This window comes from Strongylocentrotus purpuratus, unplaced genomic scaffold (assembly GCF_000002235.5).
Source record: "Strongylocentrotus purpuratus isolate Spur 01 unplaced genomic scaffold, Spur_5.0 spur5_scaffold_3, whole genome shotgun sequence".
NCBI lineage: Eukaryota > Metazoa > Echinodermata > Echinoidea > Camarodonta > Strongylocentrotidae > Strongylocentrotus > Strongylocentrotus purpuratus.
The window spans coordinates 24,266,376-24,293,859 of NW_022145609.1; the positions used below are offsets into that span (position 1 = coordinate 24,266,376).

Genomic DNA, 27,484 nt, shown 5'->3' on the forward strand with positions numbered 1-27,484 from the left:
GCATTCAACAGCAAAGTTGGTCGAGTGCAAACAGGATCTCACATAAAAGAAGATAAATGGTTGATTTACCGTCATATTTCACTTTAATGTAATTCTATAAAATGAACATTTTACGTGAACAGAAGTCACGTAAAAGAGACAAAACGATTTGTCAACAATTGTTTTATTTTGTTGCAGTCCTACTCCATGACAATACTATCTATGACGTATTATGTTGTTCCATATTCTGTTTCCGCTTTAGATATTCCAATCTTGACTGCTGATTGATAATTGATACAGCAAAATGGCAAATCGAAGTATCGAACATAATTATACCCCTCCGGTATTCCATATTCAAAAGAGTTGACCAGGTTTCGTCATTACACGTTGTACTAAATTCTTAACATTTATTACAAATGATAATAACTAAATTTCATTATTAGCTGCAATAATGTTGCGCATTTATTCAGCACGTGGGATGCCCAAGGCACCTACAAAATACTATTTTACGCTGGCTTTAGCCCCGCTGCCAAAAGCCTTCATTTACTTTACCTCGGTGGAGAGTGGCAAATGTAGATGTAATGGTATCTGGATAGGACTCGAACCGCGAACAATGAGACCTTAATCACCGTCTGGTCACGTACCGCTAAACCACGACACATGTACAGACCATGATATCAATGTCGAAAGATGTAGCAGGAATTGATACTTACAATGACATGTTAATGAATATTGATAACCACTGAGTGGTCGGGGTTTAGTGTTCCGTTCAATAATTACTTTTAATGCAAGGGTCGGGGTTGAATTCCCAGCTCGCCATTTGTCAAGACATTAATCCACATTTGCCACTCGCTAACCAGGTGTAAATGAGTACCTGGTAATGCTAGGGTAATACACATTGCAGGTCCCGCCAGAAAGAGGGGTATCTTGGCTCCCTACCCTGGGTAAATAAGACATAATTATCATTAATATTACACCCCCCCCCCCCCTCTTCCTCATCAAACAGCAGAAGAAGAGAAAATATAAAGAGAAAAGGGAAAGAGCGAGAACGGACAGGAGAATATAATATGATAAAGATCAAATCACACAATCCCAACCCCTATTTCTTCTAATCGATGGTCTTTATTCATTCCTACTCCATCCACCTAGTAATTGCAGTAACCCCCCCCCCCCCCCCCCTCAATGACTCGGGCCACACCACGCCTCCGTCCATTAGCATTTCCCATTCTTGTCGTAGAAGGTGTTGCCAATGTTGTACTTGCTTCTAGCAAAACACAGAGCTCCGTTCCTGTCGCACTCGCACAGTGATTGTCGACAAGCGTCATTCTTGGAAGCATCTATAATTTTAAAAAATGATAATAATCTTTTATTCTTCAAGGGGGGCATTATATTATATCAGCGAGGTATAAATTGCTAATCCAAATGAAGTCACACTTAAGATCAAATATTGGGCAGAAGAAGTAAAATCAGAGGAAGAATTAAAATAAGAAGAAGATGAAGAAGAAGATGAAGAAGAAGATGAAGAAGAAGAGAGGAAGAAGAAGAAAAGGAAAAAGAAGAAAGAAAGCAAAAAAGAGGAAATAATCAAAATTCAAGTAAAATCAAGATTGAGTCTTTTTAGATATGTTTACTGATTTATTTTATTAATTTTTAATTTTTATTTTATTTTTGCGGGGGGGGGGGAGGTGAAAGGTTTTTACTGTAGGCCTACTTGAAAAATGGGCAGGAAAGCCCCCCCCCCCCCCCTCCTAAACACTACGCACTAATTTTGTCGAGTGTCATGCGATCATAAGTATGTACAGTATTGTTTTTAAACGAGTTGCCTATGTTCGATTCAGGTTTATATTTCTATTCAACATACCTCGATTTTTTTTTTTGAGTTCTTATGTTTCGTTTGTAAATTTGTTTGTTTGTTTTGATGATAATCCTTCTATGTCGGCATTCAGATTTCAGTAAATTAATTTGAATTTGAAATCATAAAAGTCTTACCACACGTGATCGAGCTCGAGGCAGACGACCATGGCCACCGATATTTGCAGGTATATTTGTAGGTAGTTAGGTAAACGATATCATTCCTGCATACACCCGCTATGATTGAGTCGTAGCATTCATCATGAATTTGGCAGCACCTAAAATGGATTAGTGAAAGAAAAATACGCATTTGAGAGAATAGTGAGTGAGATGATTACCAGATTTCATGAATATAAAAATGACCACAACTATAAGGCCATGCATTTATAAAATGTCACTCTCCATGAAGAGACGTACTTACAATAATATTAGGGGATTACAATAATATTAGGGGAAAGGGGTGCATTTAATGGCAAGGAAGGGGAAAGATAGAAGACAGATGGTCGGAGAAGAGAGGGAGAGAGAGAGAAAGAAAGAAAGGAGGGATACTTGGGACATGGAAAGGAAAAATGAAAAAGGCGACACTATCCCCTCCCCAATTCTATGGTCTTTCGTATTCAATCCACCTATTTGTGTAGCACGGCCCCTCACCATATGGCATAGTGCCTCTTTGTGGCTGGACATACGTTACGCCATTGCTTACACATCAGTCTGTCGTCAAAGTTGGATATATTGTTTTAAGCAATTTTTTAGATGCAGTTTTCTTTTTCTTCTTCTTGTTTTTGTTTATATTTTTGTGAGGAAATTTCCAAAGTAAACCTTTTTGATAAATATTCAAATCCAAGAGCACATTTGAACAAAAATATGGCGCTATATCCATTTTACCGCACATATTTCTTCTGTTAGCAAATCTATCCATATTCAATGTATCATTCCACTTCACCCCCTCCCCTCTAGCTACTAGTGATAATATTCTAGTGACGCTCCCTAGTAAAGCTTACCTGTCTACATCATCTACAGGGGTGCCTTTGCCCCCTAGTCCACAGTGGCACCCGTAGTCGTTGAACAGGAACCCTGGTAAGGACGTGGCACATGTGACCATAACAGCAAACTGGACAAAGTTCTGCTCTTCCACGCGCTGCAGTTTACCTTCAACAGAAGGAAAACAACGAACAATCATATTAAAGTTTTGTCAGGACTGTAATGGAAAAGAATTCCTCACTTCGCCAAAAATATCAACGGAACATAAGTTTGGTCTACAATACCACTTACCATTTTCGGATGTCGTCCGAGCCAACAATAGCGACGTCATCACCAAAACTCTGAGGAGTAACTCCATTGTTTTACCACCGAACCGTTGAGATTAAATAGATCAATTAAAGGTTTTTACTGAAAAGCCCTAGCTGATGCAAGATTTACCAGGCTTCCACATTGAGAGAGTGGCAAAGAGAATCACTTGATAAGTGAGACGTTTGATTGATACAGAATATTATGTTTACATCTACAAATTTCACCTTTTTTTCTGACCATACTGTTTAAAGTTACAATCGTGTACCCGCTACTGCTTCAGAAATCGTTCAATCATGATGATGGTAGCCTTGCTGTGGTATAAGGTTTCGGGCATGTTTGACCTAGGCCATGAAATTAAATACTGAACTCGTTTGATCTTGGTTGTCATTGATATTTGTAAAATATATCATTTCATTTGTACTATTTCTTTATATTACATTGGTAAATCAAATACTCTAGAATACAGATAACACCTACCCCAACATTCTCTTTACTATATCATAGGGGTTACGTAACTTGATCGTGATTGGTTTAAAGTGAGATACCAGTATTTGCAATGCATGTAAGACGTGCTGTGATTGGACCGTTACAATTGATCTTTTTCATCCATATTTTGCTACTGTAACGTTAAATTAATACATTAAAGGAATTGAACTGGGTGTCTATTTATCGTTGTAAATTTAACTCTGTACATAACACAATTCTAATCGAATTAATGTAATCAATGAAATATAAAAAATCACAAACAACGATGGTGATAATAATTATGATAATATTAATAATAATGATAATGATAATAATAATAATAATAATGATAATAATAATAATAATAATGATAATAATAATAACAATAATGATGATGATAAACAAAAATACTGTAATAATACTTAAAATGATAACTAATGACAACATCATTAATGAGAGTAATTTTAAAGAAAGTTACTGGCACCTGTAATTTGTTACTTAAATTGATGAATTGCTAAAAATATTCTTGATATCAATTTGATGATTTGATAAAAGACAAAGAAGAGAAACATGAAGATAACATTCAACTCATAACATGTTATGTACACATACTTAAATTAGTAAAAACGTAGCATTATTATTTGACAGAATTTTACTAAATTTAAACGTGTTTGTGCATTATTGGAGTTAAAAAGCCACACACATGCACTCTCACACATCTGCAAGAATCTTCAGCAGTAAAGGAGGCCATTCCAGCGTCTAGTGCGTGAGATTGCAAAGGACTTCAAGACAGAGCTACTTGAAGAAGAAGAAGAAGATCCATTTTCAGTGTCTTCGGTCTTTCAATAAAATATTTACCGAGGAACAATTTTCAGTCTGTACGAAAGGCAGGACATACAAATAAGTTATGAAACTCGTCACCAAGTGATTGCAAATTGCAGAGCGTACATAAACTCATTTTCCTGGGACGGCTGGGAGTATTTGAATATCTACCGAATACAATCGGCAGGTGATGATTGCCACAGCGAAAACGACTTAACATTGTCCGATCTCTTTTAATGAGATCGATTAAGATTCTTCCTAAACATAAAGAATGTTTGAAGGTTCGATTGTTAACACAAAAGTGAATTGTCGTACATACAAGCAGACCAATACTGGACATGAAAATCAACTAGTATTTTCACAAATTTCCCATAAATTAGACCACCTTAAATAGGCCATTTTCGTAATGTAACCAAATGTAATACATAAGTCTTTGTGAAGTGCTTCAATACAAGTTATCTTATTCACTTGATAAGAATATAATAATAATACTATGTCAATAGTCAGAATTCAAACTGCATATATTAAATGTTTGTCCTACCTGGCAACAACAAATGTTTGCAGTTCGGATTCTGTCTGTTGAAATATTATTATTTTTCTCAGGTGAATGAAATAATTTGTATTGAGGCACTTCACAAAGACTTATGCATTAAATTTGGTTACATTACGAAAATGGCCTATTGTCCAGGTTCAGCTTGATTTTTTTCAACCAAGGTGCCTGATAGATATCCTGCCCAAAGAGTAATTTTAAGATAATATGTACACCTTACCAGAAAATGTCCACTATGTATTCCTACAAGAGAAGTTTATCATTCTGCTTTCGATATATTTCTCAAGTTTAAACATCCCTAATTTACCAATTACCTTACAATTTGCGGTCGTTTTGTTCACAGAAAGGGCTTGCTTACAAAATTTAAAGTGGAACTTATTTCAGGATAATGTAGCACTTCAAATCCTCAAATCTCACTTCCATAGAGCAGAATAGGGTGATCAAAAAGAAGAAGAAAATCAGGGAGAAACAAGCATGTAATCCACTTGTCAAGAATACAATGAACTTGGGCTCATAAATGAGATCGAAATGGCAGATGAGGGTTAAAAATGAGTGATTGCAACCACTATAACGTGATTTCTTCAACAATCTGCCAATTGAACAAGAATTTTCTTTGATTTGATCATATCTCTCTTTTCAATCCCCCACCCCTCACCTACATTAATGGTGTATTTCCTCTCCTTCTGCCTATATTTTCGACACCTGCCAATAATGGCAACTGTTGCCAATAGACGTCGCCCACCTTCCTACGTAGGTTTCTATCACCCAGTGCGGTAGAAAAGAGTGAGTATGCGTTTGTGTGTGCGTGTGTATGGTGTATTCGAAGGAGAAAAGAGCAAGTATCGAAGTGTCAGAAATGGTGATGGAAGTCAAGGGAATGCCAACATCACATCCAAGAAAAAAACACTAAAGGAGGAAGGGGAAAGAGGGAAAAGAGGGGTCTTCTATTTTCGTTCTCTGGATGTCAAATTTCCTTTCTACCGTCTAAACGCGAACGCCCGAATGCGCGTAACCATCGGAACATATTTCCGCCCCCTTTTGACTTGCTCCCATTAACCGATTGGGCATTTATCAGACAAGTTACTGATACTGTATATTGCAAACTCCTAATTTGTGGGTTCACTATGACATGAGTTTCTTAAAATGATTGTATACAAAAAAACCTGATAAATCACCAACAAACAAAACACCAACAACAAGAAAGGATTAAACAGCTCTAATAATTGACCATTACTTTGACTTGTCTTTAGTTCATTTAAAGTCTGTCATTTTAGGGGCCGGTACGATTTAAGTTCTAATTCAGACCCCGAATCTCCTCCTTCGGTAGTCGTTCACAAAATATATCACCCGTTGCGAATAAAGGGTCAATGTTATTTTCCAACTTGTTCTCCTTTCATCAACAAATGTTAATTAACTCAAGTATGTCAACTATTTGCCAAGTAAATTTTCGTTAGCTGTTTATGAATGTTTTTCTTTCGGCTATGTAAACTAATTAAATCATGCATTTTCTATTGGTTACTTAACCTTGATTGGCGTTATTGAAGCACAATAGAACTTGCAAACGAAACTTATTTAAATGTGGATAAAGGGCTTGCCACGATTGATTGGACATATACCTTAGCCGAACATTTTCACAAGTTCTATAAAAAATTGAAACGAAGAGTGGGTGATCAGGTTTTCAATTTGCTTTACTTTATGAATAGATATGGCTTTGATCACGTGAGCATTCCCTAATAATTTGAGTTAAGAGATCAAATAACAAATTGCATCAACTTTTTTATGTACTTTTAGAAAAAATACCATATTGATGACGTATATTCTGTGCCAAGTTCTGTTTTCGATTTACAAATTTCCTAGTATTCCCATCCAGTAGCGGTTTTAGAGGGGGAACTTATGGTCTGACCCCCACCCCCCTCCCCCCACAGAACTTATTATTAGATTAAATTGATTAATTTAATGGAGGTACATGTATAATCTGAATCCCCCCCCCCCCCCATGAAATCAGTCTATGTCAATGAAAGATAAAGAATCTTTGCAGAATATATTTGATATATATACTAGTTGAACGCAGTAGTTGTTGTTGAAAACAATAATGTCTGTCTCTGTCTCACTATTTTCTCTCTCACTCTTCCCCTCTCTCCCTCTCTCTCTCCCCCTCTCTCTTTCTCCTGTCTCTCTATACATGAGATATTATATAGTTAAACCCTTGTGGATTCAGCTATTCCACTAGTTAGGGAGTAATTAGTGTTATTTAACTGTGCACGCAACAAGATTATGATCCAAAGTATGAGAATCGTGAACTTAAACTTAAATTTATACACAAATACCTGTCTCCTCACCTGGAAAGGTATATGATAAATTACACACGATAGAAAATGTAAGTCTGCGCAGGAAACAGTAGCCATTGTTCATTGACTGATAAATGGTGTAATTTTAACTCTACATTCTGCAAGATTTTGATCTGAAGTCTGAGAATCAGGAACTTAAACTTCGATGTATAAACAAATACAAATGAGGGAGATGTGAGTTGGTCTAGCTGTATGCCGACTTGGTCAGCTCTTCGTATTCACCTACGAACTGGCTCAGGCGGAATCCGGTTCGAAACTGGGCCACGTCTTTCGGATGGTGATGTTAAAGGTCGGTCCCCAGACGTAAATAAACTTATCTAATTGTACGAAAGGAAATCAATCAAACGAATTTTGAAAGAGCAAACTTTAGATCTTGCCGCTGAAAGTATGAAATGTTCGGCTGAGGTATTTCTCCAGTTAACCATATTATCCCGAACAGTCAAAGCGTGATCAAGTTTCGTTTCCGATCATGTTTATTTGTTAAAGAAAAAGAACAGGGAACAAAAAAAAAACATTTTTAGGTGGTTTATTTACTCAGTTTTTAATTCATCATGGTGGGCTTGTAAGTGATTCAAAGACCAGACGGCCCTGGGGAAACAATTGCAGAATACAGAAATCTAACGATTTCTGAAAGAGCTAACTGGATGAACTACCGCCAGGTTTCACTTTGCTTTGGCTTTTGAGAAGAAAAGAAATAAGTTCTTCTGATCACCTAATCGTGCGGGCCATGACATGACAGTTATGCGACTCCAATGTGTGTCTGAATAATAATTCTATATGATGTTTTGTCTGAGGCAAGATCCGGTCAGGATAATAGTTTGATACTGAAAAAACTAGATGTGATAGGTAGCGGACATGTGTTGAACTTAATGCACTATATATATATATATATATATATATATATATATATATTTCTGCATCAAGTTTCAGCTTCTGTACATTTCTTTAAAAATATAATTTACAACATATTTAATAGGCTGATTCGTGTGTCTGCTTTACACCTACTTGTTGGTTTGAGTGTCCGAGGGGGAACTCACAGAGCGACTAGGTAAACAGCCCCTTCTAAACCCGTTTCAATTTATTATTATTAAGATCATGCCATAATTATCACAAAGTAATGCGCAAGATTCACCTACATGTCTTAATTGGTGGATAAATGTGTTTAAGAATACATCACCGTGATAACGACGTGGTAAACCTAATAAACAAGTAGAACTGGAATGGGGAGACAGAAACAATAGGAGCGATGGGGGAAAAAAGAGAAAGAGAAATGAAAAGAGAGAAGAGAGACAGTGGGGTAATAAAGGCAAGAGCAGTAAATAGATGTTAGAAAGTATGGGTGTCCAATTTTTGTTAATAAGGGAACCCGATGGATGAATATTATTACTACTACCAGGTGTCCCTCATCACCATCAAAGATTTGTAATTGATTGTTTTAGATGTGTATTATAGTGCAAAATAAATAGCTTTAAATTTGATTCAATTAGATTTATATAAATCAAGGGCGAGAATTGGTGTGGTAGGGGGAAAGTGAATTTCTGGACATGTAACTTTCCTGCAAAAGAATCTGCCTAGGAACAACTGGTAACATTTGAACAAGTATATAGATCATAATAATTGGTGAATACTGTTAGGCTTTGGGATCATTAAAATGAGTGGAAACTAACTGCATCTTCCTAACAGTCACGTGTACTGCAGACAGTATATGGGACTACACATAGTACATAGCACATGAAAGTTTGGTCCTATAACTGTTCAGCTGTTTCTCGTGATGTTTCTAATTTGAGACCATTGAAGCGCAATGCATTTTAGGCGGCATTTATGTCTTGATATTCTTCCAACCTAAGCTGAATAGAATGAGAAACCTCACAAAGTGGTTGTCAGTTTTAACAGAACTATAATAATGTTCATATAAACTTGCATGGGTAGGTTGGAAGCAGAAATCCACAGAAATAGATTTGACTTTTAACTTTCTAGATAAGTTCGACAAGCGATAATCAATAACAACAGTACCCACACGATAACCGAAAATGAAACGTGATTAAAATTGTATAAGGGGTACGGTACAGTCGATTTGAGCCTTATCCGACATTTCATGCGACAACTGTTTGTGTGAAGTTAAGCAAACTCAATGACCTAATTTGTATTGATATGGAATAAAATGACATCATCAGTTTAAGAATGTATTGAGCTCCTTCATGATATATTAATAAACTGTCTGTCAGCACACACATATTGTCACAAATATCTTATATTCCAAATGACAGGCAATGTTAATCCTGTTTGAACACAATAAGTTCAGTGATTCATGCACCGCAAAGTGCCTGGAGATGCAGCTCACCATTTAGGTTACCGAAAACAATTCTCAAAAAAAAAGGATGAATCAAAATGAAATTTGATGCAATATTAATTAACAAATATGGCAGTGGACACGATATCATTAGTCACGCCGGATATCATCTTTACAAATGTTTTTTTTCATCATAGAATAATTAGCTTTTTTAGTATCATATTAACGGAGACGTTCCTCTTTGAACACAATAAGTTCAGTGATTAATGCACCGCAAAGTGCCTGGAGATGCAGTTCACCATTGAGGCTACCGAAAACGGGTCAATGTCGCTATTCATAAGGACCGCTATTCGTAAGGTCCGCTATTCATAAGGTCCATTATTCATAAGGACCGCTATTCATAAGGTCCGCTTTTCATAATTGGAGAAAAGGGTCATTATTCATAAGGGTCATTATTCATAAGGACCGCTATTCATAATCAAAGAAGAGGGTCGGTATTCATAATATTAGAAGAGGGTCGCTATTCATAATAGGAAAACGGGGTCGTTATTCATAAGGGTCCCTATTCATAACATTACAAAAGGGTCGGTATTCATAACACAGAAAGAGGGTCGCTATTCATAATACGAATTGAGGGTCGCTATTCATAATACAAAATGAGGGTCGCTATTCATAATGCAAAATGAGGGTCGTTATTCATAAGGGTTATTATTCATAAGGGTCATTATTCATAATAAGAAATGAGGGTCGCTATTCATAAAAGGAGAAGAGGGTCGCTATTCATAATAGAAGAAGAGGGTCGCTATTCATAATAGGAGAAGAGGGTCGCTATTCATAATAAGAAATGAGGGTCGCTACTCATAATAGAAGAAGGGGGTCGCTATTCATAATAGAAGAAGAGGGTCGCTATTCATAATAGGAGTAGAGGGTCGCTATTCATAATAAGAAATAAGGGTCGCTATTCATAATAGAAGAAGAGGGTCGCTATTCATAATAAGAAATGAGGGTCGCTATTCATAATAGAAGAAGGGGGTCGCTATTCATAATAGAAGAAGAGGGTCGCTATTCATAATAGGAGTAGAGGGTCGCTATTCATAATAAGAAATGAGGGTCGCTATTCATAATAGAAGAAGAGGGTCGCTATTCATAATAGAAGAAGAGGGTCGCTATTCATAATAGGAGTAGAGGGTCGCTATTCATAAAAAGAAATGAGGGTCGCTATTCATAATAGGAGAAGAGGATCGCTATTCATAATAGAAGAAGAGGGTCGCTATTCATAAAAGGAGAAGAGGGTCGCTATTCATAATAGGAGAAGAGGGTCGCTATTCATAATACGAAATGAGGTTCGCTATTCATAAAAGGAGAAGAGGGTCGCTATTCATAATAGAAGAAGAGGGTCGCTATTCATAATAGGAGTAGAGGGTCGCTATTAATAATAGAAGAAGAGGGTCGCTATTCATAATAGGAGAAGAGGATCGCTATTCATAATAGAAGAGGGTCGCTATTCATAATAGGAGTAGAGGGTCGCTATTCATAATAAGAAATGAGGGTCGCTATTCATAATATGAGAAGAGGGTCGCTATTCATAAAAGGAGAAGAGGGTCGCTATTCATAATAGAAGAAGAGGGTCGCTATTCATAATAGGAGTAGAGGGTCGCTATTAATAATAGAAGAAGAGGGTCGCTATTCATAATAGGAGTAGAGGGTCGCTATTCATAATAAGAAATGAGGGTCGCTATTCATAATATTCCTATTATGAATAGCGACCCTCTTCTTCTATTATGATTAGCGACCCTCATTTCCTATTATGAATAGCGACCCTCTTCCCGTGTTATGAATAGCGACCCTTATAAGTAATGAACCTTATTTCGTATTATGAATAGCGACCCTCTCGTCGTATTATGAATAGCGAACCTGATTTCATATTATGAATAGCGGTCCTTATGATTAATGACCCTTAATATGAATTATGAATAGCGACCCTCATCTCACGTTAAGAATAGCGGTCCTTATGATTAACGAACCTTATTTCATTATGAATAGTGACCCTCTTTTGCCATTATGAATAGCGGACCCGGAAGTACGGGAATTTACACGTTATGAATAGCGGTCCTTATGAATAGCGGACCTTATGAATAGCGGTCCTTATGAATAGTGAATAGACCCCCCGAAAACAGTTTTTTTTTTAAAAAGGTGAATCGAAATGAAACTAAATTTATAATTAATTCACAGTTATGGCAGTGAACACGATATTATTAGTCAAGCCGGATGTTCTCTTTACAAATCTAATGTTTCTTTCATACCAGAATAATTAACTTTTTTAGTGTCATATTTACAGAGACGTTCCAGTATTATGCTCTGTAAATGCATATTTGTATTACCAGAATACAGCATTCAACAGCAAAGTTGGTCGAGTGCAAACAGGATCTCACATAAAAGAAGATAAATGGTTGATTTACCGTCATATTTCACTTTAATGTAATTCTATAAAATGAACATTTTACGTGAACAGAAGTCACGTAAAAGAGACAAAACGATTTGTCAACAATTGTTTTATTTTGTTGCAGTCCTACTCCATGACAATACTATCTATGACGTATTATGTTGTTCCATATTCTGTTTCCGCTTTAGATATTCCAATCTTGACTGCTGATTGATAATTGATACAGCAAAATGGCAAATCGAAGTATCGAACATAATTATACCCCTCCGGTATTCCATATTCAAAAGAGTTGACCAGGTTTCGTCATTACACGTTGTACTAAATTCTTAACATTTATTACAAATGATAATAACTAAATTTCATTATTAGCTGCAATAATGTTGCGCATTTATTCAGCACGTGGGATGCCCAAGGCACCTACAAAATACTATTTTACGCTGGCTTTAGCCCCGCTGCCAAAAGCCTTCATTTACTTTACCTCGGTGGAGAGTGGCAAATGTAGATGTAATGGTATCTGGATAGGACTCGAACCGCGAACAATGAGACCTTAATCACCGTCTGGTCACGTACCGCTAAACCACGACACATGTACAGACCATGATATCAATGTCGAAAGATGTAGCAGGAATTGATACTTACAATGACATGTTAATGAATATTGATAACCACTGAGTGGTCGGGGTTTAGTGTTCCGTTCAATAATTACTTTTAATGCAAGGGTCGGGGTTGAATTCCCAGCTCGCCATTTGTCAAGACATTAATCCACATTTGCCACTCGCTAACCAGGTGTAAATGAGTACCTGGTAATGCTAGGGTAATACACATTGCAGGTCCCGCCAGAAAGAGGGGTATCTTGGCTCCCTACCCTGGGTAAATAAGACATAATTATCATTAATATTACACCCCCCCCCCCCCCCCCCCTCTTCCTCATCAAACAGCAGAAGAAGAGAAAATATAAAGAGAAAAGGGAAAGAGCGAGAACGGACAGGAGAATATAATATGATAAAGATCAAATCACACAATCCCAACCCCTATTTCTTCTAATCGATGGTCTTTATTCATTCCTACTCCATCCACCTAGTAATTGCAGTAACCCCCCCCCCCCTCCCCCTCAGTGACTCGGGCCACGCCACGCCTCCGTCCATTAGCATTTTCCATTCTTGTCGTAGAAGGTGTTGCCAATGTTGTACTTGCTTCTAGCAAAACACAGAGCTGCGTTCCTGTCGCACTCGCACAGTGATTGTCGACAAGCGTCATTCTTGGAAGAATCTGTAATTAAAAAAACGATAATAATCTTTTTTTTTCAAGGGGGCATTATAATATATCAGCGAGGTATACATTGCTTATCCAAATGAAGCCACACTTAGGATCAAATGTTGGGCAGAAGAAGTAAAATCAGAGGAAGAAGTAAAATAAGAAGAAGATGAAGAAGAAGAAGATGAAGAAGAAGATGAAGAAGAAGAGAAGAAGAAGAAGAAAAGGAAAAAGAAGAAAGAAAGAAGGAAAGAAAAAAAGAGGAAATAATCAAAATTCAAGTAAAGTCAAGATTGAGTCTTTTGAGATATGTTTACTGATTCATTTATTTAATTTTTATTTTTTTAATTTTTAATTTTATTTATTCAGTATTATTTTTATTTGTATTATTATTTATTGTATTGTTTATTTTTTATTTTTGCGGGGGGGGAGGAGGTGAAAGGTTTTACTGTAGGCCTACTTGAAAAATGGGCAGGAAACCCCCCCCCAAAAAAAAAAAACACTACGCACTAATTTTGTTTTTAATTGAGTTGCCTATTTAATATTCAGGTTTATGTTCCTATTCAAACATACCTCGATATTGTTTTGAGTTCTCATGTTTCGTTGGTAAATTTGTTTGTTTATTTTGATGATAATCCTTCTATGTCGGCATTCAGATTTCAGTAAATTAATTTGAATTTGAAATCATAAAAGTCTTACCACACGTGATAGAGCTCGAGGCAGACGACCATGGCCATCGATATTTGCAGGTGTATTTGTAGGTAGTTAGGTAAACGATATCATTCCTGCAGACACCCGCTATGATTGAGTCGTAGCATTCATCGTGAATTTGGCAGCACCTAAAATGGATTAGTGAAAGAAAAATACACAATTGAGAGAATAATGAGTGAGATGATTACCAGATTTCATGAAGATAAAAATTACCACAACTATAAATCCATGCATTAATGAAATGTAACTCTCCACGAAGAGACGTACTTACAATAATATTAGGGAAAAGGGGTACATCTAATGGCAAGGAATGGGGGGAATAGAAGACAGAGGGTCGGAAAAGAGAGGGAGAGAAAGAGAGAGAGAGAAAGAAAGAAAGAGGAACATGGGACATGGAAAGGAAATTGAAAAGGTGACACGATCCCCTCCCCCATTCTATGGTCTTTCGTAGCACGGCCCCTCACCATATGGCATAGTGCCTCTTAGTGGCTGGACATACGTTGCGCCATTGCTTACACATCTGTCGTCAAAATTTGATATGTTGTTTTAAGCAAATGTTTAGATGCAGTTTCCTTCTTCTTCTTCTTCTTGTTTTTGTTTATATTTGTGTGAGGAAATTTCCAAAGTAAACCTTTTTGATAAATATTCAAATCCAAGAGCACATTTTGCAGACATCAACCAATTTAAACTGAGGGTGGGCCTAGGTGCTTTTTGACGTTGGATGACAGCTTCTAATATAAATATACAGTAGGCTTGCGGGTGCACCATGTGAGAGAGAGGGAGGATTGAGTAGTCCTGCAAAGGACTCTCGGTAATCTTTCTTGGGGGTGTGTAGTCCTGAAAAGGACTGTTGGTGTAGTCTTGAAAAAGACTGTTGGTTATCTTTCTTAGCTTATAGTTCTAAAGAGAACTACTAGCGCTTGGAGAGGATGAATGGGGGGAGTGGCTCGACGTTTCGAACAGGTTGACTATCCGTCGTAACTCCTTAGAACTATAAGCTAAGAAAGATAATCAACGGTCTTTTTCTACACCACCAGTCCTTTTCAGGACTACACACCCTCAAGAAAGATTACTGAGAGTCATTTTCAGGACCCCTCAATCCTCCCCCTCTTTCTCACATGGTGCACCCACAAGCCTACTGTATACCTACATCACCATGCAAGCCGATAGTTACAAGCAGCATCTAGCTTCTAAATACTTTTTTTTTATTGCAATCCGATGGCATATCATTAACACCATTTAAATATGATAGGATGAAGTATTTAACATTTAAAAATAATTATTCCATATTTAGATTCTGCTTGCTAGTCTTCTCCAATCACTCCTTTTCTGTATTAAGACAAGAGTTCTTTTCTTCTAAGCCTGGCTTACAAGGTTTGCAAATTTTAGACCAGCAAATTCTAGGATTCATCATCCCTAGAACAATACCACGCTAAAACTATGTCAGAGTTAAACCCTAGTCGGTGCTGCTATTGCACTAGTAAATACTGTGATTAAACTCAAGACGCAGCACACATTTGATCCAAAGTATAAGAATCAGCTTAAACTAATAGATGTATACACAAACACCCGTCTCCTATACCTGAAAAGGGGTATGATAAATAAATCACGACGAGAAATGTAGTCTGTGCAAGGAACATAAATAGCATTATTCATTGACGGATAAATGGTGTAATTTTAACTCTACGTGCTGCAGGACCTATAGTATGTATAATGTTCAAGATGAACAAAATGTGAAATTAAAATAGGCCAACTGCGTGATTTACCAGCTATACATGTAGGGTAAAGATATATCAAGTAAACATTTTGAGTTGATTTTTATCTGGCATGTACAAAAAGATTAAGGTTTTTGAAAGAGACCATGTGAATATTTTGCATGAACTTTCATGTTTACAATGAATGAAAAGGTGCAAGTTAGGGTTAAAGCTTTTACTTTAGTATGAAGAAAAAAATTGATACCGTTCTGTTCTATTAACACCAGTGTCACAAGAAATCAGCTCATTACAATGACTCAATGTGACACCCAAAAATAGGGGGCATAGTTTGGTAATTGTACGATTTGGCTCTTTTTTAGATAATTGAAATATTGTTAAAAGCTAAAGAATCACACTTGGGTCGTTTATTAGTTTTTAGAAGATGACTGCAAAAATGAAAACTGAAATTTGATGCTGTTAAAGCTTTGGTGTTCAAGTATCATCATTGGTCGACTGGGGTATTAATATGATCATAATTGGTCTCCTTTGGTGTTCGAATATCATGCTTGGTCGACTGTGGTGTTAAGAAATCATGACTATTCGAATTTAGTGTTAACATTTCATAATTTGTCAACTTTGATCTTAAAATAGCATAATTGGTCAACTTTGGTGTTAAATATCATTACTGGTTGACAAAAGCAGTGTGAATATCGAAAGACTTTTAGCCAATGATATTTATGGAGATACAGGCCCGAATTCACAAAGGAGGTTTGTCGACAAACCTTGGTTTTCGTACGTCATATGACGCGTTTTTACGCGTTTTTACAAACCAGGTTTTTTTTAAAACGCGTAAAAACGCGTCATATGACGTACGAAAACCAAGGTTTGTCGACAAACCTCCTTTGTGAATTCGGGCCACAATGTTGGTGTAGCGGTAAGGTAAGCTCTCTGTTTTCACCAACAAATCGACAAATGAAGGACCCATGTTCATATCTGAGTCACATCTTTCAGATGGCGACTTTAGAGGTCGGTCCCCAGACAAAGTAATGAGATTTATTTGCACATAAGTATATACACACGCATAACACACACAAGCACGCACACACACACGCACACGCACACACACACACAAACACACACACACTCACGCACACACGCACACACACACACACACACATATATTTGTGGTGATTGAGAAATTGTTATTAGATATGCAAAATAATATTACTATATGTAGTCTAATACATGTGTGTTGCACTCGTTGTATTGTTTTTATGTTAAAGTCTGGTGATGTTTATCAATACTTGGAAATTTTGATTTTTATAACATATTTATAGAGAGTAATCTGAAATTAGAGTGTGGCGAATGTACACTCTCTCCTTTAACAATTTTAATGTGTATAGTGGTTCATGTCCTTAACTTTGAATCGGGAGGTTGAGGGTTTGAATCTTTGCTGGATACGTACAATGTACCCTCGGAGTAGGCATTTGATCAATACTTGCCTCTCTTGAGGTAGTCCAGAATCTGGCCTATTTAATTTTGATCTCCACCACCAACGCTTCCTATCCCTACTTACTTGCTACCAGTCGATGATGGCGTGATCATTAAATTAGGACGCCCGGCGGCGCAAATTTGTTTTACACGCTAGTCTGGCCAGTTTCGCCATAATACTCGTAAAAGTGCGCTGGTGGCAAAGCCTACACATACATATATGTAGATACTGAATATATAACTTTAGTCTTTAGTTATCTGTAGATGCCTCATTAATGTATTTGTAGAGGATAAAGGCAGCCAGTCTAGCTTTTCATTAACAATGCCTTTACTCCATGTGTAAATATAATTTAAGTATTTATTAATTTAAGTATTCATGTTAGGAGTTCAATACTATCTCTATGTTTCCCTTTTTTGTCTTATATCAAATTATTAAATTGATATCAAGAATATTTTCAGTACTTCATTAATTCAAATAACAATTTACTGGTGCCAGTAACTTTCTTTTTTCATTTGCTTCCATTTACAAGGGGGTGGGAGGGGGTTATATAAACCAAAGAGGGAGAGATATATTGTACAGTGTTAACTTGACAAATTCAAACTGATTGTAAACTTCTCCAATACCCCAATGTGGGTGACACGACTCTCATGAGAATGAATTGTCATTGTCATTGTCATTTGATGTGTCATTGGTTGCTCGCTGATCGTGATTGCAATGCATGATGTACATGTGTATAATGCACCTCGCATGTGGTAGTAGGCTGTAGACTCCAATATCCGTCGCTTCCATGGTATTTATCACAAATATGCCCAGGCTAGCGTGTAAACAAAATTGCGCCGCCCTGCGAAGGCTGAGCTGGTGAGCATGATTATGAGTTTGTTGATAACGCCATCTTCGGTGGCTTGAATCAAGTGTGTAGGAAATATAAAGAACCGGGTAAATTCTGGACTACTCTCGACGTTAACATGGTATATAACGTATAAGGAAAACGATTACATATCTTCTTCTTTTTTTTTTCTTTTTTTTTTACGAAGGTTCATATTTCAGATTGCTCGTTATTCCTCAAATTTATTGCGAATGTTTATAATTCCGAAGGTTCGTTATTCCCAAGGTTCGTTGCTCCAAATTTTCGTAATTCGGACAAATGAAAGTGGGCACACACAATTCATATTTCATTTTCAGAATTATTAACCTTGTTTCATTTTCCCAATTATGAAGCTTAGTAATTACGAACCTTAAGAAAAATGAGCCGTCGAAAAAAACGAGCGACATCTCTTCCCTATCAAACCATGAGTCTTGTAAGTGGTTGAACTTGAGTATCTTCCATTGTGTCCTCTGTGGCAAGACATCAAATCTAAATTTGCCACTCTCCACCCAAGTGTATACATAGGTATTACCTTGTAAAATGCTTACATTCGAACACATAAGTATGAGCATATAACGGCTACCATAGTTATAATGTCGAGATTCTTTTACTAGGTAGTTTTCTTAGCACTTGGAAGTGCATAGAAACGGAATATTGTAATGTGATATGCGCCATACAAAACGGAATAGTATCTTTGTTCTTATTACTACGTAACAAAGTAGTGTCTTTGTATTGATATTCCACATATTAAAGTATGCCTTTCCAATGGTACTTGTAGAATACTACTTAATCAACTTATGCTAGCAATGAAATGTAACTTTATGGTCATAGGAACAAAATGTAAACGTACAGATTTTGAGAACATTAATGTTTGTATTGATAATTGTCCCCTAGAGAGAGTCGATCAATGTAAATATCTCGGTGTTATACTTGATACTGATTTTGCATGGACACCACAAATTGAAAGGGCGAAATCAACAATACTACGGAACTTTATTGTCTTACGAAGAGCTAGACCATTTATCGATCAACGGACTCGACTGCTCTACTTTTATATAATACGATGATTCGATCTCGTTTTGATTATTGTATTACGATTTGGATGGGCACCTAAACAAGCTTCAGATATTACAAAACAGGGCATTAAGAATAGTACTTTGGGTGTATTCTCGCTTCAGCAGACATGAACTTTACAATAGATTAAAACTTGATTGTCTCAATGTTAAAGTTAAGAAGGACCTGGTTATTCTGATGTACATAATACTGAAGAACCAGATATTATCTCTACTAAAGTCATTTTTAAAGAAATTAATTATAACCTTAGAAACAGGAAATGTACTATTAACATACCTAAACCGAACACTAATTTTCTAAGAAACAGTACTCTTTATATCGCATCTCGACTATCCCAATCACTTACCTCAGTGCACCAGAAAAGAAACCTGGCTTTCAAACTTTATAAAGGCGATCGATGGTATCCCCCCCCCCCCCTATGTTCTATTTGTTATTTTCTATCTGTGTCTATAGGAGGCTGTTCACACCGCAAGGGGGGACCGTGGCTCGCGCTATCGGTCCGCCCAGTGGCATTCGCCGGATTCACACCGCAGTGAGATAGCGCGTTCTATCGTAGCACCCCCTTTTTATGAGGTCCTGTTGCCATGACACGTGACGTCATGATGTCAGAGCGGTCAAAGATTTCGCGCGCTATTACGAACCCGTAGTTGAGAGAAAAACAGCGTAAAAAGTACGTTTAGTAAAGTCAGGTCCAACATTACTTACTAAATTTCTATTTTCACGATGTTCCGACGCGTTTTACTCCATAAAATTAGGAGTGTTACTTTGTTGAGTTGTACCGATTCAGATTCAGATCGCACCAAAATAGAATGAGTATAAAATTCCCCGCGTGTAGAACGATGACTTCCGGCGTGCTATATAGTAGCTCGGGTTCACACCGGCAGGGATAGCGTGGTCTAGCGAGCGCTAGACCGCGCTCTCTCTCGTGGACCACCCCCAAGAGGTGCTCCAGTGGCACGCCGTTTTGGCTCGCCGTGGCTCGCTGCTTGGCGGACCGAAACAACGTTGTACCAGGGACTTGGGATAACAAGTCCCTGGTTGTACCTTCCACACCGCAGAGATAGCGCAGTCTAGTGCGCGCTAGACCGCGCTATCTCTGCCGGTCTGAACAGCCTCCATGTCTCTCTCCCTCTCTCTTTCTCTTTCTATCTTCTCATCTCTCTATCTCTCTCTATCCCTTTCTTCCTCGCTCTCTCACTAAATCTACCTCTGGTAATGTGTTTGATGATATTAGGAGCTTGTGATTTGACTAAATTGTATTTTTTCCTCAAATTTCTGATATTTAAAATACTCAGTGTGATTGTTATTAACAGTTATTTACACATTTGTATTCTTTTTATTAAGAGTTATTTCCACATTTGCATTCTTGTTATTTTAATTTGTATTATGAATTATATTTGTTTTGTTTATGTATATTGTGTGAACGTTTTTAACGGACTTGCTAAAAAACAGCCTTGGCTTGATAGCAGGTGTTTTAACCGTGGATAATTAAATAAAACTAAACAAACAAAACAACCAATTACAAGATAGGATATATAAACTCATCTGTAAGCCACCCGACCTCGAGATTAGTTCAATCTACCAATCAAGAGAGAAGTTATACATTCAATTAAATATAACCAATGACAAAGCACAATAGAGTGGTTCTGACTGCGTACCGGTGAAAGTAGGAGGAGCCTATAGAGCCCCGCAAGAATGTTCGATAACCGGAAAAAACAGTCTATTGTCTAACGTGTTTATCGGAAACAAACACCTGTAAATCTTATGCAGAAATTCAAGTCCAGGGGTTGTTTACCCGTACCTGGCATACTATCGGGGACATAATTAATTCTGTTCAACTTTAGATCAATCTATACAAAGTCAAACTAATAACCGTAGAAATAATAAACTTAACCCAACTCCTATATTGCTATAGCGCCCCTTTAGGTCAATGTTTGGCCAAATTAGCGTACCACTATAATATATCGTACAGTTTAAATACAATTTAATGAGGCAACTTAAAGATAAACTCCAGTACTGGTAAAAAAAAAATTAATTCTCACAGAATCAAACGAAACTTACACTGAATGTTCAAGATTACAAATAAATGACATGTGCCAAACAATTTTGGAAGAAAATGTATACTGGCTGAGTAATGAGCATAGAAAGACAAGGAAACCAAGGTAGTACCATCCCCGACACCATGTGTGTTGTCCCATATATAGCTTTCTATGTGAGTGTTTGTTACTTTACCAAGACTCGGTCAAATTTATTATGATTTTGATGACTCCAGAACCTTGCAGTGCACACCAATACTTACATGCTACATGATCAACTGTTTTTGATCCTTTCACACCTTTTCTTTCACAATGCAATCGCATTACCAGTACTAAAGTTTATCTTTAATGGTTAAAAAAAGTTGCGATATGAAATGAACATGTACAATTCTTTGTGTGCTTAAATGTACAGGCGATAGGTCTCAAGTTTACCTTAATCCTTAGGTAAAATTCAAGACTTAAAGTAAAACTAAAGCAAATCATCATGATCACATCATCATCATCATCATCATCATCATCATTAATATCATTATTACTAAAATATTGTCATTATTATCATTATCAGCATTATCTGCATCATCATCATCATTAAAACTACGACTAGTACATGCGGCTGCTGTTGCTGCTACTCGCTATTATTGTTGTTCCTGCTTCTCTTACTTCTCCTTTTCTTCTATCTACTTCTTCTTCTTTCTTCTCCTTCTTCTTCTACTTCTATTTACTATTCTTCTTCTACCTACTATTCTTTTTCTCCTTCTTCTTTTTCTTTATTTTTCGTCTTCTTCTTATTATTTTTCTTCATCATTATCATCTTCTTCTTTTCCTATTTCTGTATTTCCATCTTAAGTTTGACTTCATTCATTTAATATTGTATCAGATAGATCATAGCTAAACAAATGTTTCATTATCACCTCTCTCTATCTGACTGTATATGCCTCTCTCTCTCTCTCTATCCTTCCGTCTCTTTGGCTCTCTCTCTCTCTTTCTCTTCTTCTTCTTTCTCTTTTTCTCTCTTTCCCTCTTCTTCTCTCTCACTCTCTCTCCCTCCCCCCTCTCTCTCTCTATCTCTCTTTTTATCTCTTCATCTTTCTCCTTTGGACCTTTCTCAATCCTTCTCTTTGTGTGTTTTTCTGTAGCTGTCCTATCTCTCTCCTCCTCCTTGTTATGATTTTAAAAAATATGATTTTAATCCATAAGTAGTATATAGAAATAACTAAAAAAAACATCCTAACTTTGCTATTTTTACCCGCCTCGCCCTTAACCTTTCTTCGAATCTTTCTGTCTTTCGAAATGCATTAACTCTCTCTATTATTATTACAGTTATATACAAATATAACATGAAAATAAACTAAAGGAAAACTGCTGGTCCATCCTTATTTATTTTCGACAGCCATGAGCCTACAAATGCGAAAGTATTTAACGGATCTCTACCAGATAATAAATGCATCAAAAAGCACAAAACAAAACAAATCTATTACAGGGGGTGTAATTATTTTTTAAATGAGTCCTTAAGAAGAAAATTCCCGTAAGCATTAGAAAATATACGACCTGAAAACATATTTTGTAGAAGTTAACTCTTAAATGATTACAAAAATGTACCAAGAAATCGAATAACAGTAAGAAAGATATATGTGTAAGAATTCCTCTACTCATTGAAATAACACACGGTGATTTGCAGAAATATTATTGCAGTGAAATGAAAATGGTGTATTCATGACATTATTCAATATCGTATCATCAATAATCATTAGGGGTCTCAATATTTCTTAATTAAATAAAGATTTGCGCTGATACATGTATTCGTTATGGAGATATGAATGAATTAAGACTATCAATAGAATGAAAAAAGCTTCATGAATCTTAATAATAAAACAAAATCTTGATGATATTTATTGTAAGGGAACCCATTTTGAAGTGAGTACATAGATTCGATGGGTTTGGTTCTCTTGCAGTAAATCAACGCCGTAGCAGTGGAAATATGTTTCACCTCGACATTCTAATTAAAGTTTAGTCACAGAAGGTAGGACTGTCACATGTGTTTGATCAATCCTCCGAACAAAATCAAATCATTTGAATGGAACATTGGTAGGTTTGTTTACTGTCTTTAAAAAACTACTTTAACGACGTCTTATGTTTAGTCAATGAAAATAACAGCCATCAAAATCTAAGCCTATAGTTGAATAAAATGTTATAAAATGTTGAAACCCATCTCCGTAGAACTTTAGATGTGAACCAGCATTTCTAAGTTTCTTTTCAGAACAACCAGGGCATCCAGGTCTGAGAAATCGTCCGCATCAGGATCAGCATCAGCAAAAGGAAATAAGTAAAGAGACAAAAGGCAATTATTTTAGAGATGAGTAAGTAACTACATATTGCACTCTTTAGTACTCTTTAAAAGTATTGTCAGCTACTTGAAGTGTGTCATGGATTAGCAAGTGGTACCATAAAGGCTTGTTCAGAAATAACGCGGCAAAATCGCTGCGTTTTTTTTTATCATAACGTTAAATGTAATACGGTTCACATTTCTGTATCCGTAATAACACAGAGATCAGTAAATACAAATGTACGCTCAAGTCCTTTGAAGCGCGCAGTTGCCATTCACTTACTCGTTAACAAAATATTTATATTAAAAAAAAACGCGGCGGCTTATTTGCGGAGGTTTACCTCGCCATATCTGAACAAGCCATAAATAAGTTTGTTTTCTTTAAACGTAAAGAGTGTGGGTTTTTTTTGCGGAGAGGGCCTCTTCTCTGAAAATAGGGATGACAAAATAATCAATAAAGGCCAAGACTGTAAACTGCATCTGATACACATGAGTCTCAAATGTCCAAAATTTCTTTAACAGGTTTAATGTTTTCAAGAAATTATTTTCTTAAAGAACTACTCCCGAGCATATATTGCATCCCATGACATGCTGCATCGATTTTTATTTCATTGACCATTATATATACAGCAAGTAGCTAACGATGATAACATATAATTTTGTTTAACCAGGGAAGCCTAAATGCTGGTTTTCCCGAGAGCCCTGCAGTTATTTTAACCTAAGAAATTGCCAGGTAACCATTTACACCTGGGTGAAGAGTGGCAAATATGGATTGATGTCTTGCCAAAGGATGTGAGTGTCGGGCTGGGATTCGAACCCTTAACCCTTGGACTAAGGGGTCTAGCAAATGAACCACTATACCACGACACCAATATACCACGAAGCGGCATAGTCAGGAATATCAACTTTATCGATGAACAATTTGTACAATCAGGGGCGATAAACAGGTTTTGGTGAAAAGCTGGGACAAAAGCAAGGCATTCAGTAGACAGGAACGAACATCATTATTGCTTTGAAAAGGATTTTTTAACCACTTGTAATGTTTTTTTTGTAGAATTTTTTATTTAAATCAAATGCATTTGACACTGTTGCAGTTTATATATTTCAAATCCACATGTATCTTAAAGAATAATGTTATTTATATATATTTTCTCTTTCTAGAAAAATTTGATATAAAAGTCTGTTCTCAAATGTCTTAAATTACAGCTTTTACGAAAATGATGTTAATCTCGATATAATATCATTATTTTAATAACAATTCCTTTATCAATTTCATTTTCTGATACCTCTTTACAATCATTGTTATAGTTGAAGGAGTCTATATTATTCTCGCGTTCTCAAGAGATTTATACTGTAGTGTTACTTTTTAAAATCTGGTTAAACCTCGATGAACATTACCCCAAGAAACCGAAGTTTAATGCATAGTCACTTACTGTTTAACGCTTCTCCAAAATGCAGGAGTCGTTGAAGCCGGAAAAGCTTAGGTTATGGGGAAATATTTATTAGCAATTTCGCCCATATTCGATTCCTGCAGTGCTTTCCTCATCAATGGTGGTTGGTCTCCAGGTTTCTTGACTTGGTCTTGCCACTTATTGAGCATCTTCAGTGCTCCGTTGCATGCGGAGGTGTTGTTCTGTGCCTCATACGCTGCAGCTTGGTCAGCAGTGAATCCGAGATTGAGACACAAAGTTGCAAATTGGGGGCTTTGTCCGACAGCTTTGGAGAGTGACAAAATCGTTTCCTCGGAGATGGACATCTTTTTCTATAATTTCGGAATAATTAAGAAAAGCAAAAACAGCCAATAATTTCCTAAATTCCCTAAGTATATTGATCAAAACACAGTGTTTATTTCAAGCGCCCTCTAAATAGATGACGAAAAACGTGAAATAAAACAGCATATACGTTTAAACGAGCACAACATTTTAAATGGACAATTTAAAATGCTATGATAATGGCAATAACAATAAGACAAATAACATCTAAAAAGAGTGTAACGCGCAATTTTCTGTAATTCTTACTGCTTTTTCCAAATGAATAACCAATACGTTTCTAGACAACATTAATGACACTTTTGAATAATGCAATGGCGGTGTCAATATTTAAAATTTAGATACGAGGATGCAAAACGATTAAGACTTAAAAAATGAATTTTCTGCAATTCACTCATGTTTTTTCCGATGTATTTAGCCCTTGACGAAATGCAACGGAGCAGTAACAAAATTGTTTTTTTTCCCCCAAGAAATTCCCGGTGTCCATGTCGAAAAGTGGGAAATCAAAATTTTGGACTAATGAACTTTCATTGTTTTGATTTTTACTTCCATAGGCGGCGACGGGGGGGGGGGGCGGAGGACGGGCGAGGGGTAGGTGGCTAGGAGTCTGCAGCCCAAAGAGAATTTTATTTGAGCAACCTCAAATACGGACAATAGGGAGCGGAATATCCATATTCGATGAGGAGAGGTGTCTGGATGTGTAATTTCAGTTAGTTTTCACTGTCAACAATTTTAGAGACTAAACAACATGAAAAGAACATGAAAACTGTGTTTGCCTTTGTGAGAACCCGCATTTCTCTTACGATACAAAGACAGCACGATTAATATTGACAAAACATCTGTACAGAATAAACTTATACCACTTGCCCCTACATTTCGAGAAAACAAGTGCCATTGTATAGCTATTTCATTTCATAATTTCTTTATCAGATTACAGCTGACACATTTAAGGTAGATTAACTTACTTCTTACACTCATGGTATTTCTGTTATTATGTCGTGAACAGTGTACCGTAGGGAACAACAGACATTTAAAAATAAATTAACAAATTTCATACCCATGCACATGATTGTTTATTTTAAGTAAGGCAAGAAACTCTAAATATTCATTCTATGATATCCAATATCAGAAAAATCTGTGAAAATTGGTTAATAGTCATGTACTTCCTGAAATTTTTCTTTATGTTCCTACACAAATGATTTTATTTGATATAAATCAAAGGACACAAAGTTGTTTTATTCTTTTCGGAATTTCCTTTTGCAGAAAATTCAATTTTATTTCAAATCTTGCCAGGAAATGTAGACGAGACAAATTTACAATTATTATCCACAGATGCTCTTTGATGCGCTCTCTTTGTATTGTTTAACAAAATGCAAGGTGCAAGATGCAACCAAAAAAAACTTAACCTTAGAGTTTTGTTTGATACCTAAAAATCACAGAAGCAACTGTATTTTCTACATATACAATTATGAACGAATTTTCATTGAGGATACTTTTTCGAATGTTGCCAATTAGAATTTCGTATAATACAAGGCGTTGACAAAAGAGCAAGATTCTGTGAAGCAACTGATAAGTTGTTAATTATCAACATTAACAAAACTTGAGAGAAATATTCTACTCACAGTTGTATTCTTGACGACTGTAGCAACTTATCAGCAAAGACCGTTTAACGTCAGACAGCTCCTGATTTGAAGAAAGGTAGAGTATGGGACTTTGCTAAAAGGATGGTGAATTTATATTCACTAAAATGTAGGCGGAGCCTGTAAGACTCTGTATTATAAAAGGCTCGAACAAGTTATTTTGGGGAAAGAGTTATAACGGCCAGGGCAGGTGTTAAAAATGGGAGTGGCTAAGCGTAAAAATCTACCAATCGGCAGTTTGTATTATCTATAGTCAGCCACGTGATGCTATTAAGCAATGAATATTCATCTATCACGGTCGAATAAACAATCATTGACCAATGGCGTGCGTTATCCAATCTGACCAAAATATCTTTTGAGGCAAGCATTTCTTTTTTCACGTGACAAAAAGTTTTAAAAATAGGCATTATCAGGCTGAACGTAAGTCTCTGACCGTGCCGTGTGCATGAATCTAGTTTCATTTTTATTTCATTTTTTGAGAAAATTGTTGATGATTGACAATGATCTCTTTTAGAGACGTTTTGAATGGTGTATCCGGCTAAAAGGATCAAAATACCCCCCTCTGGTACTTTCCTTTTAAGTTTCTTT

General features: G+C 36.5%; 1 protein-coding gene and 1 long non-coding RNA gene across 2 annotated transcripts; both read right to left on the minus strand.

Moving 5' to 3' along the window:
• Window positions 1-1,175: 1,175 nt before the first annotated feature.
• Window positions 1,176-3,178, minus strand: LOC115928589 (acidic phospholipase A2 homolog). The gene is made up of 4 exons (XM_030995955.1): window positions 3,103-3,178; window positions 2,832-2,979; window positions 1,969-2,108; window positions 1,176-1,316 (listed from the first exon to the last, which is right to left on the minus strand). Exons 1-4 carry the CDS (start codon window positions 3,167-3,169, stop codon window positions 1,192-1,194), a joined length of 480 nt encoding a protein of 159 aa, XP_030851815.1. The 5' UTR covers window positions 3,170-3,178; the 3' UTR covers window positions 1,176-1,191.
• A 19,344-nt stretch (window positions 3,179-22,522) lies between these two features.
• On the minus strand, window positions 22,523-27,155 carry LOC105442584. The gene is made up of 3 exons (XR_972457.2): window positions 26,879-27,155; window positions 24,921-25,249; window positions 22,523-23,441 (listed from the first exon to the last, which is right to left on the minus strand). It is a non-coding gene; the product is annotated as an uncharacterized LOC105442584 (long non-coding RNA).
• Window positions 27,156-27,484: the final 329 nt, after the last annotated feature.

Coding starts and splice junctions, on each gene's coding strand:
- LOC115928589 (XM_030995955.1), bottom strand. CDS start 3,169: ATGGAGTTACTCCTCAGAGTTTTGGTGATGACGTCGCTATTGTTGGCT. Junction 2,109..2,831: donor CCTGTAGATGATGTAGACAG/GTAAGCTTTACT, acceptor AATCCATTTTAG/GTGCTGCCAAATTCATGATG. Junction 1,317..1,968: donor CTCGAGCTCGATCACGTGTG/GTAAGACTTTTA, acceptor TTAAAATTATAG/ATGCTTCCAAGAATGACGCT.